This window comes from Nanorana parkeri, unplaced genomic scaffold, assembly GCF_000935625.1.
Source record: "Nanorana parkeri isolate BGI_ZX_2015 unplaced genomic scaffold, ASM93562v1 scaffold255, whole genome shotgun sequence".
Taxonomy (NCBI): domain Eukaryota; kingdom Metazoa; phylum Chordata; class Amphibia; order Anura; family Dicroglossidae; genus Nanorana; species Nanorana parkeri.
The window spans coordinates 1,555,197-1,574,617 of NW_017306523.1; the positions used below are offsets into that span (position 1 = coordinate 1,555,197).

Below are 19,421 nucleotides of genomic sequence, written 5' to 3' on the forward strand. Positions count from 1 at the left end.
GGTTGAAACACAGTGTGCATTGTGCAAGTTCTTGCTAGAGAACACTTAGCTGCAGATATTTGTACATTTAAGGTAAATAGCATCTGAGGTAAAGGCTTTTAAAAATATATCTTGTTATGAAATTACTTGCTGTTACTATAAGGCCTCATGCACACTACGTATAAAAACATTGAGTTCAGGTGCATTTGGAGCCGATTTCTAAATGCACCTGGACTGATGTAATGCTATTCTATGAATGAAAGCACACCTAGGCGTCCAGCAGCTTCTAAGTGCCTCCAGTCTAGGTCAGGTTACCCCAAAATTAAAATTTCTGCATTCTGGGTCCGACTAGCCCAGTTTTATGCAGCTAAATGCTTGTAAATGTGTGTAAACGCGATTAAGCCCAGCATAAAGTTGTTTATACTTACCAGATAACCTCTGTTGGGCTTAAACACAGCATGCTAGCAGGGCCAGATTTACACTCTCTGCTGCCCCAAGGCCAGTCTCCTCAATGCGCCCCCCTCCCCGCCAACCCCCTCAATGGAGAATGGCAACCAGATGGCTGGGGTGTCAGGGTTAGTTTTAGTTTTTTTTTCTCTATTTTTTTTCTTTTTTATCACTTTTTTAAATGTTTATTTACTTTTTAACTTTTTAAAATTTTTATTATGTGATAGCATGTGGAGGTTCTCTTTATTGAACCTGTCACCTCCAATACAGGAGTTCTAGCACAGCACCCCACTGGAACTCTTGTGGCAGCTGAGACAGGAAGGCTACGAGTGCAGCTCTCTCATCTCAGTGTTTACACAGAGCAGAGTGGAAAATGGACATTCTCTGCTCCGCGCCCTTCATCCTGAAGAGTGGATCTCTGGCCAGCAGGGAGAGAGGTAGCCGGCGGGGGAGGATGGATGAGCAGGCTGCATACAAATGATATTGGCGGAATCGCAAAGATCACTTGTAAACGAACGAGCGGCTTCCCCGCTGTATATTTAGCCTTGCTTGCCCAAAGCAGGGCTAAATGTAGAAACCAACTACCCACCCGGCACCCGGAACTTCATGTCCTGGGCGTTGGGCAATAGGTATTCCACACCCCTGCCTCCCTTCTGCTCCCCACCACCCCGAGGCAGGGTTTTGGCTGGCCTTGTGGGAAATCTGGCCCTGCCTGCTAGTGTGCATGAGGCCTAAGTGCTTCACTTTCCTCCATATAAACTATGTCTTATGCGTGTGATGCCCTCTAGATTTGTGGAACCTTTCCACACACTAATTCCTAATAGGGATGAGGTTTGGGTTTGCTGCTAGCATGGGTTAAAGTTAAATCCTACTAGTTTAAGATTCACAGTCCTACTAAAGCTACCTGAAAAAAAATGTTTTCAAACTAAAATGAATCAGATTGGAGTGTTACTGCTGTATGCATGCCAAGCTTATAAGAAAAAAATCAATTCCACTGACAAATATGGACTGCCAGTGTATGCTGTTCCTAAAACTATGAACATTGTATTGTTCCATAACACCATGTACACATGTACACAATGTACATGTATCCCCCAAGCATGTTATTTAAGTGATTTTTGTATCTTCAATGTTGCCGTAGTTTTCATTAGTGCATTTTCCCTATGGCAGTGCCCAGCTTCCCATCCCTTTTTGTTTTTACAGTCATTTGCCTATTAGCCCTAAAAAAGGTCCTGAATTTAAAAGCAAGTTTCCCAGCACCACCTTTCAGTCTTAGGGACAAAGGACACCAGGGCAAATGATGCACTCCTAAACCCCGCACTTTAGACATGTTGTACATCTCATTCTCCTAACCACTTCATTCTGAACACTGAACTTTACAAGACATACTCCTGACCACTTTTCTAAGTACATTATATACTCCTGAAGTCATTCTTTAATGCAGGCTGTGTACAGAACAGCATATGTAATGGAACAATTATTTTAAAAATGAGTGTTCTGAAGTTTATATGTATTTGTTAGGCTCTAGCTTGTGGCACAGTAATTAAAGCATATTTTGTGGGTAAAAGCTAAATACTTTACAGGTGCATCAAAACAAAAAAGTGTGCAACATCACACAATTGTTTTTTAGGGAGCAGCCACAGCATCAGAAGAAAGGCCTGTGCAGACCACACCCTTCCCCAGGAACATAAACCCTTCATTATGTGTAATCAACACTTTATTTTAACATACATGTGAGAACAATTAAAAAATGGTCTGTGTTTTTTTTTTGTTTTTTTTTAAGCTTATCAGACTAGTAAATTAGCAAGAATAGAAAATGCATCCCAGAAAGAGTGTTTCAATGTTATGCAAAATATAGCATTATCAATAAAATGAACATATTCAATTCAGAAAATAAACTGCTAATCTCATTTCTTGGAACATTTAGCATAAGTGAACACCTTTTTTTTTTCTTTTACCCAGACCAGTGTCTAATAAACATTGGCTTATATTGGCTTATACTTAAGTCCAGCAGATACAGACAGTCACCATCTTGATAAGGGTTCAAATATTAAAAAAGAAGTGGAAAGGTTAATGTGTATTTAAGCAGTATAAAGGAGTATGTGTCAGGCAAATTAATGATTCGTACAAAATGGTTGGGTCAGAGTTAAAGCACTCCAATCAACAGGAAGCACACGCTTTGCTGACTGCAGGGCTATAGATCTCAACAGGGGGTGAGTGATCTTCGCAGAGAGACAGCTGCTTCCACACAGAGAGCCATAGAGCACATGCCCCACTCTGCAGCATGCTGTGAGATTGCAGGTTTTTCTAGCCAGGGTGTGGCTGATTTCTCAAGAAAACAAACTATAAAGACTTTGCACACCTTTTGTTTTGATGCACTTCGAATGTATTTAGCCAATTTAAGCTGAAAAAAAATCAATTGAGCTTTAAATTTGTTTCCTGCAAAAGTTAGTTACCATCTTTTACCTTAAAGGGACCTTGTCACCATACCTGAGTTTCTTAAATAAAGTCTTGTTGCAAGAGCTCTTAATAGATGGTTGCTTATATCACCACTTGTTTGTTCCAATTTGTTTTATGATTTCTTGAAACTTTCTTTGGAATTTGCCACTTTCAGGAGTGACATATTTCAGCATCCTCCCCCACAACTACATTTCAATTTTTATGTTAGTCGCCCAGATCAGTTTGGGGTTGCCTCTCATGACAGTGCTGAGGGAGAATGCAGGCATGACAGCTGGCATTAAGGGTAACCCACTGTAATATTGACAGTATTTCTTTACCATCAATTGCACTTCCCCATGCCACCTGAATGTACCGTCTCTGTTTTTGCTAAACAATGTGGTCTAAAGGATTATTCACACATATAAACAAATTAATGAAGTTACCTCTCTTAGCACACAAGAGCAGGCAATTAGAAGCAGTCTTGTCCTTGCTCCTGGTTCCATCAATACTAGGGTGCCACTAGAATAACAGCTATTATCGGCTATTGCAAGAGGGACACCTTTCAGCGCAATTTATTTAGGCAATGCACTCACAACTGTCACATCCCCATTTATGTGAACGATTAAGAATTTAAAATGCAAACATAGTTGTCTTCTTTCACCATTACTTTTCCTTTACACTAGCTTTTTGAAAAAGTAAACAAGATAATTACAAGATAAGAGCACATAATAACACTTTTGATAGTTAAATAGTACATATCAGTACATCAGACCAGAAATTAGGACAACTGAGGAGAAAGAGGGACAGAGGGATATGGTTCTAAGTAAGGGACAGTCCCTCCAGATGAGGGACAACTGGAAGGTATACATCTAAGAAAGCATGATTTAACAGCTCTATCAAGCATTTTTGCTAACTAGAAATAGTGAGGAGTTGACAGGGAGAATTAATACATTTTCGATGATATTTGGGTTTAGCTTGCAATGGGAAATATCTGGTGTAACACTTTGAGTCCTTTACAGGGTTTCTTTAAGATCTAAGCCCAAAGACACTAACGAGATTGTTTAACTTCCCACTTCACGGTCTACCGTCTATCTAAAATCCCATAAGTTACCTCAGTTTAATAGTATTCATCTTTGATTTGTAAATGCTATGTAATGTTAGGATCAATGGTCCTTCATGAATTAAAATGCAACCCCTTCACAGATAATATCTGTCACAAATGATTAGGGGCTTTAATCTTCATAAAGTTTGCTTGATACTACTGCTTTAATTTTGATGTTTCCACTTCAGCATTCTCACTACCTGGGCACTAAAATTCACTGATCCAAGAAGGTCCTATTTATCCCTACTGCTAAATGTTTCATACATATACGCAGATAATCACCATGCAATGCCATTACATAAATAACTGATATGCTTCAATTAGTACAAACAGCTTAGATGTTATTTGCATAAGATGTGAACACAGTATAAAGTGCAGCAACTGCAATTTCTCGAGTATTATATCAAATTAAAAGATGAGCTTGTGCAGGTTTTTTTTTAATCATTTGGCTATACTATGCTTCATTATTTTTATTCAAGTGTGAAACCTGATTTCCATATGCATCAAAGGAAATATGCACATTTATTAGAAGACACATAAAATAACCAGCAGGTAGAAAATAAAAAACAATAATATGTAGAAGCTAACATTTTATATGGCTGTAAATGTTTAAGATAGATGAGCTATTAAACAAGAGATCTAGATTTATCATAATACATTAACTATGCAATTGTTACAATGTTTACATTTAATAAGTATTTTAAAATATTAGGAATCTCAGTAATTTCTGTGTAATTTGTCTACTGGTCCTGTTGCTCTTTAAGTTGGTTACTTTTCTTAGATACCAACATTTATGTATTTTAAAGCCCATTTTCATTGCTGACAGTAACCCCACATGAGAATTTCCCCATCGCTTTGTGTCTATGACGTGGTTACCAGACAGACTAGGTGACAGCAAAAATATGTTCTAGTCAGGTTTCTAAGGGTTATTATTCCTTCTTTGAGATATTTCCTCTTTCTAGGTCATGAGTGCCAGAACAGAAAGGTGGATGGGGAACTGCTTCAGCATGGACAGCTTTAAAAACAAACCAGACATTCCATGCCTTTCCCGCTCTATAAAGCTTAAAAAAACATTTTGCCTGGATTTGGGCTTTCAGTTCCAGTCCATATAATGGGTAGTATGAAATCACTTTCTCTATCATCCATTGATGGACACAGCTTTATCAATATAAAGCAACCAAGGGTTAAACTGCTGCATACAGGAGAAGTAGGCACTGTGCACATACATAACTGAATGTCAGTCTCCTAGAGGCTTACATTTGCCCAGTTACACTTGATGTCAGCTGAATGGATGTCTCCTTCCTCTCTCCTATACTTTTTAGTTCATTTGGATTTTTTTACTATCAACTAGAGGTGCACCAAAATGAAAATTTCAAAACCGAAACAAAACCGAAATAAAAAAATGTCAGGCTGAAACCGAAACTGTTTTTTATTTTAACTTGTTCATTTTTTTTAACCACTTGAAGTCCTGGGTGTTTACATCCCCTTCCTATCCAGGCCATTTTTCAGTATTCAGCGCTGCGGTACAATTTTTTGGGGACAGATAGAGCTTTTAATGTTTTTTGTAAAAAATTGTTTCCCCTATATTATATTATAAAACATTTATTATTACTCCATTTTTAGGTAAAATATAAAAGTCGGGGTCACGTCGGGTAAAAAGACACCAAACATGTTAACCTTTAAAATTGCGCGCACGCACGAAACCTCAAAACACTACACTACCCAAAATTGGGCGTTGGCGACGCTTTAAAAGCTCTTACCGCTCATCAGTTTAGTGGTATCAGTGATTGATAGCCCTACAATTATTGCTCACACTCCGACGTTCGCGTCGATATGTAACATGTGTAGTGTAATTGTCGTATTTACGCTTATATGTGCGTAAACGTGGGGGACTTAAAAATGTTTTTGTTTTTTAAAATCTTTTTTTATATGTGACTTTTATTTTTTTTTACTCTTTTTATGCTTTTTTACACTTAATGTAATTGCTATTACATAGGGGGATAACAATATCTACCCCCTATATAATAGCAAAGGCACACTGACAGGTTCTCTTTATGGAGACATTAGGGGTATCTAAGACCCCTAATGTCACCTGGGGATCTGCCTCATCAGCTTCTTCTCTCTGGCTATAGAAGCCAGAGGACTGACAGGTGAATGCAGAAGTGATGTATTACACATCATTTCTGCATTCACAGCATGGAGGGAGATCAGCAAGGAGGAAGATGCTGACCTCCCTCTCATCTTAGCTCCTAACACCCTCCCGAGGCGGTCACGGGCCGCAGATGGGGTAATGGATCCCGGGATTGAAGTTGAGGTGTCAGGAGCGGGGGAGGGGGCACGCAGCCAGCACATACATACGATCGGCAAGCTATAGAGCCGCCGATCGTGTGTATGTGAAACATCTGGTAACGACTCTTTCCATCGGACGGGTTTTTTCTGCCTGTGCAGATGTGACTTTGCCGTCCGTCCGTTTTTGTGCAACGGGCAGGCGGCAAGTGGTTAAATATTTTATTTTATTTATTTATTTTTTATAAACTTTTTATTTTTTTAGATTTATTTTTATTTATTTAATTTTTTAATGAGATATTTTTTATTTTTTTACTTTACTTTTAGGGGCTTCAGGGAAATATTAGTGGTCTAAATAGACCCCTGATATTTCCCTTTTAAAATAGAAAAAGAGATTGACGACTCTGTGTCCTCAATCTCTTTTTCTGCAGCCCCAGTTATAAATGAACAGGAAGTCTCTATACTGAGTGTTCCTGTTCATTCATAACATGATAACAGAGTATGTTTACTATAACTACAATTATGAATGAACAGGAGGAGATGCTATGTACATAATTATTTACAAACACTCAGCGATCACTGATCTTCTTCCTGTCACAGGAGGCTTTGCGAGCGGAGCTCAGCCTGCTGTGACATTGCTGGCTGTCTCCGCCCACACTGCTCTCCTCTGATCTGTGACAGGAGGCTGAGCAGTGTGGGAGGAGAGATGCCAGCTGCTCACAGCGCTCTCCTCCCGCAGTGCTCGGCTTCCTGTGACAGTTTCTCTCCTCCCTGCTGGGACACAGAGCGGGGAGGAGAGAGAGAATGGATGCACTGCTGTATCGGCCAGAAAATGGCACTTTCGGCATTATGGCTACTGGTAGATTCAAACTGGATACTGGAAATCCTGGAAGTCTCTCTAGTTAGCCGATGAGTGCAGGTTTTCCCAGTTCATTTAGTATACTGGCATTTTCTCTGTGATGATCCTGCGGTTGGCAGTGACATCCCATCTGTGTTCCAGTTAGCACAAGCTTTTAGGTCAGACCACATATTAGGTGAGAGAGTCAGGACCAGAGCTGTGTCAGTTTTACCTGACCCCATCTCTGAAGAGCTACTTATTGTCAATTACCTATGTGAGTATATGATTGTGTTTGACTGTTTCTCTTTTAAGAGCGTTTTCCATCACAGAAGCAGCTGTAGCTCTAGCTGGGAACTGTATGCATCGGACAGAAGATCTTTCCGTGCTTAGTTCACCTTAAAGCCCAACTCTTTTAAAAATGATAATTTACACATCACAGTGTTAATTACACTGGGGAAAAATTGTATTCTTATTTTCTGTTGCATGCATTTTTTCAACTGATTCTTCTTTTTTTTTTTTTCTTAATTCAGATTTTATTTAGGCTTTTTTTTCCATATCATTATACAATACCATAGAAACAAAGGACACAGAAAAACACATTTACATAAAAAAGAGAAAGAGAAAAAAACAAGAGAAGCTTTTCCAAAGAGTTGCTACAAGGGACTAATATTAACTCTAGAACTCATAACCGCTAATAAACTAGCCACATTCCTCCAATAAATGACCAGAATAATAATGCCCTTTATACAATATTAAATAGCTACATAAAACAATATTAATAAACCACAAGAGAAAGATGCATATCCTCTAATCATCGGGACCATGTCAAATCAAAGTTACACATATTCTGGCGCAATCTATATGTGTATTTTTTAAACAGAATACATTTATTCATTTCCGCAATCCACTCATCTTCTGTTGGGGAGTATGGGGAAACCCACTTCACTGTTATTAACCTCCTCGCAAGGAACAGTGCCTTAGACAGGGCAGCTAATGTGTATCTATCCATGTCCGCTAGCCCAATATATCACAATAGATAGGGCAAAGGATCTACTTCCAAATGAGCGCCACATATCCTATTCAATAACCATTCAACTGATTCTAAGTATTTTTTCAACACTGATTTTAAATATGAAATCAGTTTTTCTCTATATGCTGTAGTTTTCATATAATTTGAAGATTTTTGCAAAAAAAAGGACACCCATCGCTATTTACACTAGGGATCTTGAGAACTAGGCTTACATCTAACCTAACTAACTAACTAGACTAATTGGGCTATTTTTTTTACAAACATCAATATTTTAAATGCTCTTTTATGTTAATTTTAGATTATAGAGATTTATGTGATTTACTTGATTCCCTAGATGAAACAGTTAATTAAGGCATTACGTATGGATGGTGAATGTTTTGAACATATAGGGGTCTATTCACAAAGCTTCCGAAGGATCTAGCCATAGCTTCGGCTGATCCTTCGGCTAGCTTCGGCCCCAGGACCCCTTCGGTTCATTACAACCGAAGTGCTGCTATAGTCCGTACAGCTCCCGAAGTTGGCCGAGCGGCTCAGTCAAGCCGTAGGCACGACTGAGCTGAGGTGAAAGCTGAAGCTGGCCGAACGGCTGGCCACTGGCCGGCCGACAGCCTGCTCCTGACAGCTGGGCGGAGCCAACCATCATCTCATGACTGGCTCTGGCCACTTGCAGAGACAGATCAGCGTCCTTGGTTACCAAGTAACCAGGGACGCTGATCTGTCATTACCAGACATCCCAACTCTCCCGGGCGCTTCAGGAGTCTCCCGTTATTAGATACTTTCTCCTAGAAAGGTTTACTCTGCTCGACCGAGCAGAGTAAGCCTTTCCCTGCTCTGTTGTTTTTGGGTTTTTTCTTCTGACATCGGAGCCGCCGGCCGCCGTCAGTCAGAAAAAAAAAACCAGCATAGGAATGCATAGCTACATTGCTATTGGCTATTTCACTTTGCAATAGCCAATAGCAAACTAGCTATTGCACTGCCCACTGCTGCTGTCAATCTGCAGAGGGGACCTGAAGTTCTCCATCAGGTCCTCTTCTAGTGATTGACAGCAGCAGAGGGTGGGTGCAATAGCCAGTTTGCTATTGGATATTGCAAATTGTAATAGCCAATAGGAATCTAGCTATACATTCCTATGCTGAGTTGCTTTTTTTATTCTGACGGCAGCAGCTGTCAGATTACTAAAAACAAACAAACCTAGCAGATAGCAAAGAAGCTATTGCTTCCTCTGCTATCTGCCATCATTTCAGGGGGGTGCCCTCTCCCCCCTGCATTACAATGAGAGCTTAGCAGAGCCGGAGGTGATATGAAATCCGAATTCGGCTCACTTCCCTTCGGGTCGGTTATTCACATGGCTGCCTTCCACAAACGGCATAGCTTGCCAGCATAGGACATATTTGAACTTTGCATCCCATCCTTATCAGTTGTTCTGAATCACCTATCATCTTAATGTGTCTTTAACGTAAAAAGCATTAGTGCTTACTCATATTTGACTATAATGGATAAATGTTTCAGATTTGACAAGTGGTGATACATATTTTACTCCACAAAGGTGATTTTTTTTGCCTTTTTTCAAAATGTAATGCATATTGTGATGCACCTACATGTTAATGTGAATATATAAACAATATCTTTGCCAAGATGGTTGTTTAAGCCTAATTGTAAGACGGTGTGACCATAAATTCCTCAGATATAGCATGCCATCATGCGAGAGGTGTGAGAAATGAAAATGTTGAATTGCAAAAAATCTGGAGCTTACAGGGAAAAACTAACTTCAGATTTGAATTCAGCACACTCAAATTAAATAAGAACAACTGCTGGTATCAATGCAACAAAAACGGTGTGCCCCAGTTATCATTAAAAGCTGTGTGTTATCACTAAAAGCTGTTTGTTTGAGGGCCACTGCAAAGTATAATTAACTTACCTTGCAGCATGCCATCCCAGGACATAACACTGAGCTTCCAGGCACTGAGGGGAGTGAACGATGCGGCTCGAGCAGTGAAGTGCTCTGGCCACATCACCTGCCCCGCCACACTTTTTGCCCATCCACAAAAAGCCCTGTATTTTTTCCCCCAAAGAATACACGTGTAGCGCTCACCCCGGAGAAAGCCACTGGAATATATGGGTACTTCTCTCCCACACCATTGATGACCTACCTGGACCCGAGTGACACCAGCACACCGTTTTGAACATTTAAATGGGCTTTATTAAACCTTGCAGTAAGCCCTGGAAAACAGATAGGCTGGTTAGCAGATTTGACAATATTAAATGCAGTGATGCAATGCAACAGCATAGCAAAGTAAACAGGATTGGTGTTTGTTCCCTTTAACCTCCAGCAAAAGGCCTAGCCAGAAACGCACTGAATGAGTGGAGAACGAAACTGTCAGTTACAGTAATCAACGCAGATAATATTGTTCAACCAGTACAGTACTGGCTATGAGAATCTATCTAGTATTTGTAGGTGCTAGCTAACCACTGGCCAGTGGGGACACTAAACACACACAGTCCAGCAGTGTTGGGGCCCTTTAAATTATGTGGTTGAACACTCAGCCTTTGCAAAATGATATTTGTAATCCATAGGGCAGAAAGGTGTGTTTTCACAAAGTGTCTCAGAGTAACAAACATTAACAGATGAAGTGATCCCCCTTTAGATAGAGCTGCATTGGCAGTAAACAGGATCTAGCAAGAACAGGCAAGATCAATTCACACAAGAATGGCCACAGATCGTTTAGATGAACTTTACATATCTTCCTTGCAGCAGCTGCATCTGAATAATGAGGACTGTCGTATCCTCACCTCTCTACTCCTCTCCTCTCCTCCTACAATCACAAAATCAGCACAGTTGGCCATACATATTCCTGTGGGATAACTTTTTCCTTATAGATACCCCAACCCCTTTTTTGTTTTTGTGCTAAATGTCTGCTAAGTGGAAAAACAGTTACGCTACTCTTTATGGAGACATCAGGGGTCTCTAAGACCCCTAATGTCAACAAGGGACACCCAGAGAAGCTGATGAAGCAGAGATCAGCTTCCCACCGGTGTGCTGTACCGGAGAGTGACACTGAATGCAGGAAGTGATGTAATACACATCACTTCCTGCATTTGGGGACCGAGAAGAGATCAAAGGGAGATTGTGTACTGGGGAACACCACACTTTTTTTGGGGTCCCTCCTCACTTTACTGCCAGACCTAGAGGGTCTGGTAATGTTTGGGAGGAGAAACTGCACGCTTTTTTTTTTTCTTTTTTTTTTTTATGAATAACATTTTCTTTATTTTCAAAAGCTTATTTCACAAGTCAGTTTGCATAGAAAGTAAAGTTCAAGACATTTCCAAGAGATCTTATCTTTTTACACAAGTCCATTGCATGTAATAAGATACATTTTCAATCAAATGCACATGTATTTATTGACATACTGCTAAATTGAACGATGATCTGCGAGTGTTTCTGCATAGGTAGAGTGTGTCTCGGCTAAGTGGAATTTCTATCATGCGTTTTATCTTGCATGTCACCAACCTGTGATGCTCTTTTAAAGTGAACATAATAAAATTAACAAACCAAACAAATAAAGTATAACAAACTCTTTTGCATGTCAGTCTCATTCCTGAACACGGTCTGGTCATTTTGAGGGTTAAATTTCTCGAGTTGCCCGGCCTTTCATATAGTTCTATAGAACGTGTAGTGTCCTGGGGTTCAGTCAGCGATTGTGGGGTGACCTGGTGGGAGACGCGGCCTGTACTGGGGTCCCTGGGTCTGGGAGGTCATCCCCATCCTCTGCTCCTCGAGCGGGTGCATGTCGGGGAATCCGTGTTTGGTGCAGGGGTAGGATGAGATCCCTTTCCATCTCTTGCCGGGGGATCTGTCTGTGGCTCAGGAATGGGCTGAGGCCTTCCCCCGCTGCGTCCCCGTGTGTAGGCCACTCACCCGTCTCCCATGTCAGCCGTGATTCGGATCCCCGTGTCATCGCGGGCGGCGTCTGTGGGACATCCTCTGTCGGCACCGGGACCGCGTCTGTTGAGCCCGATGACGGGGGGCTCGATTGAGAGTCCTCGGGTCTCGGGTCCGGCGAGGGCTGTGAGTATGCCAGCGTGGGCCTGTGGATTTTGTTCGTGCCCGGCGCCATCTTGCCTCGCGGTTCACCCCTCAAGTGGTCCGACTGACCAAAGAAGCCCCTGATGGAAGAGGCTGACTGGGACCCTTTGGCGGAGGTAGAAGGTGTCTTGGCAGACTTCTTATATTTTTTGTCCTTCATATTTAAGCTGGTTAAGGGCTGCTAATCTCTGAAATTCAGCGGCGATGGATGGAGCTCAGGGAGGACACGTCTGCTCACATCCCTTGGTAGCCACGCCCCCTTTTTTCTTTTTAAATGTAATTTTTTCTTTACAAATGTAATTTTTGCTGCAGCAGGTTCTATACATTGTACAGATGTGCCACTTTACAGGCAGTTTAAGGGGACCCCCTAGGCATGATATTTAAAGGAATTTTTCATTATTATTGTTTCACTTCAAGCGATTTAAAATCACTGCTTCTTTAAAAACCCGGATCCCCATACCCTTTTTATGGCCAATACATTGCATATAAGCGTTCAATTGATTTTCTAGCCCCACAGACATGCATTGAGTTCAAGTTCGAATTCCAAATTTTTTCATGTTCCTAAGTTTGAATTCGAACTGAACAGGGGGGTGTTCGGCCCATCATTAGACAGGAGCACTCAGTATAGAGGCTTCCTGTTCCTTCATAACAGGGGCTGCAGAAAAAGAGATTTAAGGCTGTGTCCTCAATCTCTATTTTCTATTTCAAAAGAGAAATATCAGGGGCCTGTTTAGATCCCTGATATTTCCCCAGAGCCTCCGAGATATTATATAAACAAAAATAAAATATAAAAAAATAATTTAAAAAAAGTTTAGAACATTTTTTTTTTCAAACTTTTGGTTTCGGCCTGACAAATTTTTTATTTTCGGTTTCGGTCTGAAAAATCCATTTTGGTGCACCTCTAACAAAAAATATATCGTCAGCATACGCTGCTAATTTATAAACATGTCCTTTCGCTATAATGCCATGGATATTAGGATCTCTACAGATCCAGGCCAAAAAAAGGTTTTAATAAAATGGCAAACAGCAGCGATGAAAGGGGGCACCCCTGCCGAGTGCCATTACATTGGCGAAATAGATAATTCAGGACCCCATTCATCCTAACCAGAGCAGTTGGAGCCGCATATATAGCAGCAATACTCTGATGCATTTGTGGTCTTAGGCCAAAGTGTTGTAACGTGAGCATAAGGTATTTCCAGTCCAACCAATCAAACACCTTCTCAGCGTCTGTAGAAAGAAAATGGGTGGGCTGGGAACACTATCGCACAGAAGCCAACAGGGACAGAATCTCCAGGTATTTATCTTTTACCTCCAGACCTGGAATGAATCCACTTTGATCAGGAGATTTAATGTCCACGTTTAACAATGATATTGGCCAATAGCTAGAGCATCATGATAGATTCTTCCCTGATTTAAGTATTACTGTAATATAAGCACAGTAGGTTTCAGGTTGAAAATCTCCAGTTGTAGATGCGTAATTAATATAAGAAGTTAAATAGGGAAGTAAAATATCCTTAAGCGTCTTATAATAAGTTGTACTCAGGCGATCTGGCCCTGGAGCTTTACTTACTGCTAAACACACTAATGCTTTACTAAGTTCCTCTTCAGTTATATCTACTTCCAGCAATTCAAGTTGGGCTGTTGCAACAATGGCCCATTTAGCTTACCATGCAATTCTTTAAAATGCATTAAATTATTCTGTAAATAACCATGTTACTTTGTACCAGTAGTATAATGTTGTAGTTATAACATCACAGAAAAAAATAGCACTTTGTATGTAGGAAAATTTTTGGTTTTATCATTTGTCTTTTTCAATTTTGTTTTTGTGAAGATTAATGTGTATTTTCTGTATATGCTGAAAATGGTATTAACCTAAAATAAAGAAAACTAATTCTGCCACTGCCATCCAAGGGCTGGTAATCTGTAATGTATATGGTTTTGGATTTCAATATACTTCAAAGCAATCCTCTCCAACAAAACCTCCACTTCAAAACAACAGAAAAAAATTGTCTGGGTTGCTTATTACACGTCTGATAGTCTACAAGTCACCTAACAGCTATAGGTCTTCTTACATTTCTTTAAATGTCTTTAGTAGACATAGTACATAAAAAATGAAGTCTGTTATTTGATATCTTTATTTTACAATCAATATAAAGTTGGTCAGCTAAGAAAGTATCACAGCAGTAACAGCCTGCTGTTTGCCATACTTTGCCTGGCTAAACCTCAGACTGAGTTGTCTGATGAGGAATGAGTCACTGCTGATGAGTCATTCACTTCTTTGTATGAAAAAAAAAGGCTTTACAGCCAAGTGAGAGCCTAGAAACCTTCCAGTGAGGATACCTTCCCTAGTTACAGCTAACTTTGTAGAAGTTTAATCTAACTCCCTGTTATGTATTCATGACAAGAAGTGAAAGAAAATCTCCCAATGGAACACAGAGAGCAAAAGAAAAACAAAGAACAAAAAAAAAAAAACCTAAATCTGGCAGGGGTGTAAACCATTCCCTACACTATCTAAAACTGGAAAAGTTTTCCTTTTGGATATACTTTATTTGAAATATTTTTTATTTACCTGGTACACAATCCAATATATACATACACACATGTATACATACACACACTATAATATATATTGTGGCATTGTGAGGCAATACCACGGTGTTATCTATGATAAATAAAGACATTATGTACACAATTACGCATCTCTTTTCATAAATGACACCAATGCACCAGCAATGTTTTAGAGTCTCAAACATCTTACAGTATCTGGTCATGCATGCTTATACACAGGCGTGCAGTGGTACGATGTACATTACAGGCAGTCCCCGAGCTACATACATCCGACTTACATTTGACTCCTACTTACAAATGGAGGCTATTACTGTACAGCAGGGGTAGTTATAATGCTACCACACTCGTACCGACGAGGAGTCCCCGCCTTTTTGGGTCTGATTCGTACTACTAAAGGAAGTTGGCTCTTATTAGACGTGCAGATAAGGGGTGCCCACCTCTTCTTCCAGGTCACTGTGAGGTTTTTTCTGCTGTCTGTATCCTCATTAGAAAGATTTATTATTATTATTATTATTACATAGTATTTATATAGCGCTAACAGTTTCCGCAGCGCTTTACAATTTACTCTCACATCCTGTCCTTGAGACAACTGGAAGTGAGAGGAAATCTAACACTAGGAAGGGAAATTCACTCCTGCAAGAGTTATCATGGGAAAAAGGTGTCTCCACTGAAGCTTTATCACCAATACTTCTTTCCACGACAACCCAAAATTTCCAAAATCCAATTGTCGCAGGGACAGAAAGTGAGGCGAAATCTTCTGAACAGGGGCACAAACATCAAAACAAACTTTACAGGGGGTTAACCCTTCCCTTTGCTATCCAAAACCCCCCAACATTTTTTGGCTGGAATTACACATCGAAAAAATATACCTGTTCCAACTTAAATACAAATTCAACTTAAGAACAAACCTACAGATCCTATCTTGTTCATAACCCGGGGACTGCCTGTACATTTATGAATAGGTTATAGTGGGACTTAGTTACATGCATAACATAGAGTAACCTGTAAAACAATTGTAAAAGGATTGGTCTGTTTGCACAGGCTGGCATTCTGTTTTAAGTCTGGGGTCTGGTTTTGTGAAAAGCATATAATTTAAGGTTTCTGGTATCAATGAATTAATTATAAATTATGCTTTACAGAAAAATCAGTGAATAAAGTAAGTTTTGATGTCACACATTTTGACATTTTTATTTCACTTATCACATAATTACAGATATAAAAGACATAGATTAATGCAGCTCTGTAGTCATTAATCAATCATTACATATTTTTGTAAAAGCACCTAAAAGTGACTCAGAACAAGCCTTTTGCAATAAATCTCTTATACAGCAGCATGTAGACTGGAAGCGGAACAGGCAGGACTGGGAGTCAGTCAATAAAAGTGTGCTGATAGGGACATGCTGATAGGAGATAGCAGAGGGTTGACCTCATTAGTCTGCTGCTGTTCTTTCACAGCCCAGTCAGCACGCCTAGGGTGCAAAGATAACACCATTTAATTACTGAACTGTAGGTGATGTCATCTACCTGGCTGTGCTGTGTGATGTATTTGTGTAAATTTCAGGATTGGATAGACCGAAAAAAAAAATCCTTTGGGAGGTAAAATAGCTCCCTCACATATGTTTTAATGGGTGTGTTTTACACATCATTTAATCTGTGACTGTGTGAAGAGATCTGCAAAACATGACCTAGCAGTGGCGCCTGAGACCTGGTTTGAGTAACAGTGACACTGGGCATGTTGACATATGACAACATTAGGCAGTCATACATTGACCAGAAATGATGTATAATTTGATCCTTTTTGCACCAGTTGACAATATTATTTCCATGTATTGGTTAAGAGCAGTAATATTGAAGACTTTGGGAGGCCACCACTAGAAATGCTGTATTATTTTATGCTTTGAAGACAGGGGTGAATAGATGTGACCCAATGCTCCCCCTACATCACAGGTAGTTATGGGGAGATCACCAAGCATGCAATGTGTATAATGGCTGGTAATTACTGAATTATCAGATACATTTGTGTATGGCCAGGTACGCTCAGGCTCATAAGCTATGTGATTCTTAACATCCCACATGTTGAAAGGTAAATCAAATCTTTGTTATGAAATGCAAACTCTGATCACTATTAAAAATAAAAAGCTTTACAAAATCATAATGTTACATGCAGATTTTTTTGTGATACCATCAGTGAATTGTATTCATATCTGTTTTTGTTCTTTTTTGACAGTACACCCCAATGCTTCTGATAATGGGATCAAAGCACAAAATTGTAAATTAGCGGTCTGAAGAAAGAACATTTATATCCTTTCAATGATGAACATGTCCCTGCAGCAACATATACTGGAACTTAATATAAGCAACATAGATGGAAATAACACAGTGCCAACAAGCAAGACTAAGTTGTCTTCATGTGATCAAGTGGTAATAGCTGCGGAAGTGTTTTTGACGCTTGGTATTCTAAGCCTCCTTGAAAACATCCTTGTGATTTCTGCCATTATCAAAAACAAGAATTTGCATTCCCCTATGTATTTCTTTGTATGTAGCTTAGCAGTAGCAGATATGTTGGTTAGTGTGTCTAATGCATGGGAAACAATCACAATAAACCTTATAAATAATAAACATCTAGTTATGGAAGATGCCTTTGTACGTCATATTGATAATGTTTTTGATTCCATGATCTGCATATCAGTGGTGGCTTCTATGTGCAGTTTACTTGCCATAGCTATAGACCGCTATATCACCATTTTCTATGCTCTACGGTACCACAACATCATGACTGTAAAGAGAGCTGGAGCCATTATTGCTTGTATATGGACATTCTGCACTGGGTGTGGGATTATATTTATTCTTTACTATGAATCTACATATGTAATAATATGTCTCATTACTATGTTTTTCATCATGCTTTTCCTCATGGTATCATTATATATTCATATGTTCTTGCTGGCACGTACACATGTCAAAAGGATAGCTGCTTTGCCAGGCTATAATTCAGTCCACCAGAGGACAAGTATGAAAGGAGCCATCACTCTAACCATATTGATAGGAATTTTTATTGTATGCTGGGCTCCATTCTTTCTCCATCTGATTTTGATGATTTCTTGTCCACAGAACCTTTACTGTGTCTGTTTCATGTCCCATTTTAATATGTATCTCATTTTGATCATGTGCAACTCTGTCATTGATCCTCTGATATATGCCTTCCGCAGTCAGGAAATGCGAAAGACATTCAAGGAAATAATTTGTTGTTGCAATATGAGAATAACTTGTGAATTACCAAGAAAATATTAATAAAATCCTTTGTAAAGTGAGTCTCCTATTTTTTTTTTATATTGTTGCAAGTTTCTGATAACACGTAGAAATGTTACAAAGGCCTATACAAAATAAAACCAGTTATTGGAAGTTAATTAAAAGTCATTTTAAGGGGCCTAGTATGAAAAAAAATGTCTATTTATAAAAATGAGTAGAAGAAAAATATACAAATATATTGTCATACTCTGGAAATTAAATTTCTGTCAAAGCATATAGATGTGCTTGCTTAGTATGACTCAGTGTGGTGTGGCCACACTGGAGCTTAGTGTAGTGTTTCCCAACTCCAGTCCTCATCTACCAGCAACAAGCCACATTTTTCAGATGTCCAAGCTATTTCATGGCTGCTTTATGTGCTTACAAGTACAAACCATACTATTATTTTACCTACAATGGTGCAAAAATATGGCACTTGACTGGTCTCCTGAGGAGTGGTTTGGGAAGCACTGCTTTTGTGATATGACTGTATTATAACAGACCAGAACGTGTATTAAATTCCATTTTGTAGGATATTTTACATGTGCAAGACTTCTGAAAACATTTATATTTATGTGTGGGGCAAAACATAGCTTGTTATTGTTTTTTTTATTGTACCGGAATACAATATCCACTGCAGTATCTTTGCACAAAACTTTCACCATTTCTTCAAACTTAATGTTCCTCTATTAACAAAAATAAGCATTATTTAACCGAGATGAAAAAGGGGCATTCCTACTCTATAGAAAGGTGATAATTTCTTCTCCTATCCAGCTGTACTGGAGTCAGTGGAAATAATGGCATGACATTTTATATGAGCATTGTGCAGCAGCAAAGGTTGAATCTAGGTACTGTTCCTGTACGGGTTCACTCATACTACATTAAAAAGCAGGCATAGCTGTCATATCTTGGTGATGGAAGCAGCCGAAGTATCATCAGCCCCATTGACCTAGTAGAATACAAGAAAGCAGCTCTCTGAATTGCATATCTGTCAATACCCGTGCCTCTGCTAAATGTCTTCCTTCTATTCCTTTCTTGTAATGTATAAGTGTAGCTGGGCAAAAGCCCATCAAATCCAGAAGTAACTCTTAACAATCTTTTTAAATCAATAGTGCACAAAGCAAAGCTCAAAGTCTTTAACTCAAAGAGCCAGATGTCCCCAAATGAAATACAATGGACTGAGGGCAATTGTACTAGCTATTATAGGTTGGCTTATCAAGAAAAATCTAATCTTTTCTCAATAGAAAAGCATGGCTGCAAATTTTTGAACTTTGATGAAAATTACAGTAGTTAAATGGAAGCTGGTGTACACATTGTGCCTATCACACCAGCTTCTGCACATTCCTCTGCGTGCAGCCATTCT

At 39.5% G+C, this 19,421-nt stretch overlaps 1 protein-coding gene across 1 annotated transcript in view; it reads left to right on the top strand.

The window, feature by feature from the left end:
* Positions 1 to 18,064, top strand: part of MC5R (melanocortin 5 receptor) — a 39,991-nt gene extending 21,927 nt beyond the window's left edge. Inside the window, exon 2 of the mRNA XM_018556837.1 lies at positions 17,001 to 18,064. Within this exon, the coding sequence (XP_018412339.1) occupies positions 17,084 to 18,064 (981 nt within the window). The 5' untranslated portion in view covers positions 17,001 to 17,083. The remainder of the gene's footprint in view (positions 1 to 17,000) is intronic.
* The last annotated feature ends 1,357 nt before the right edge of the window (positions 18,065 to 19,421 follow it).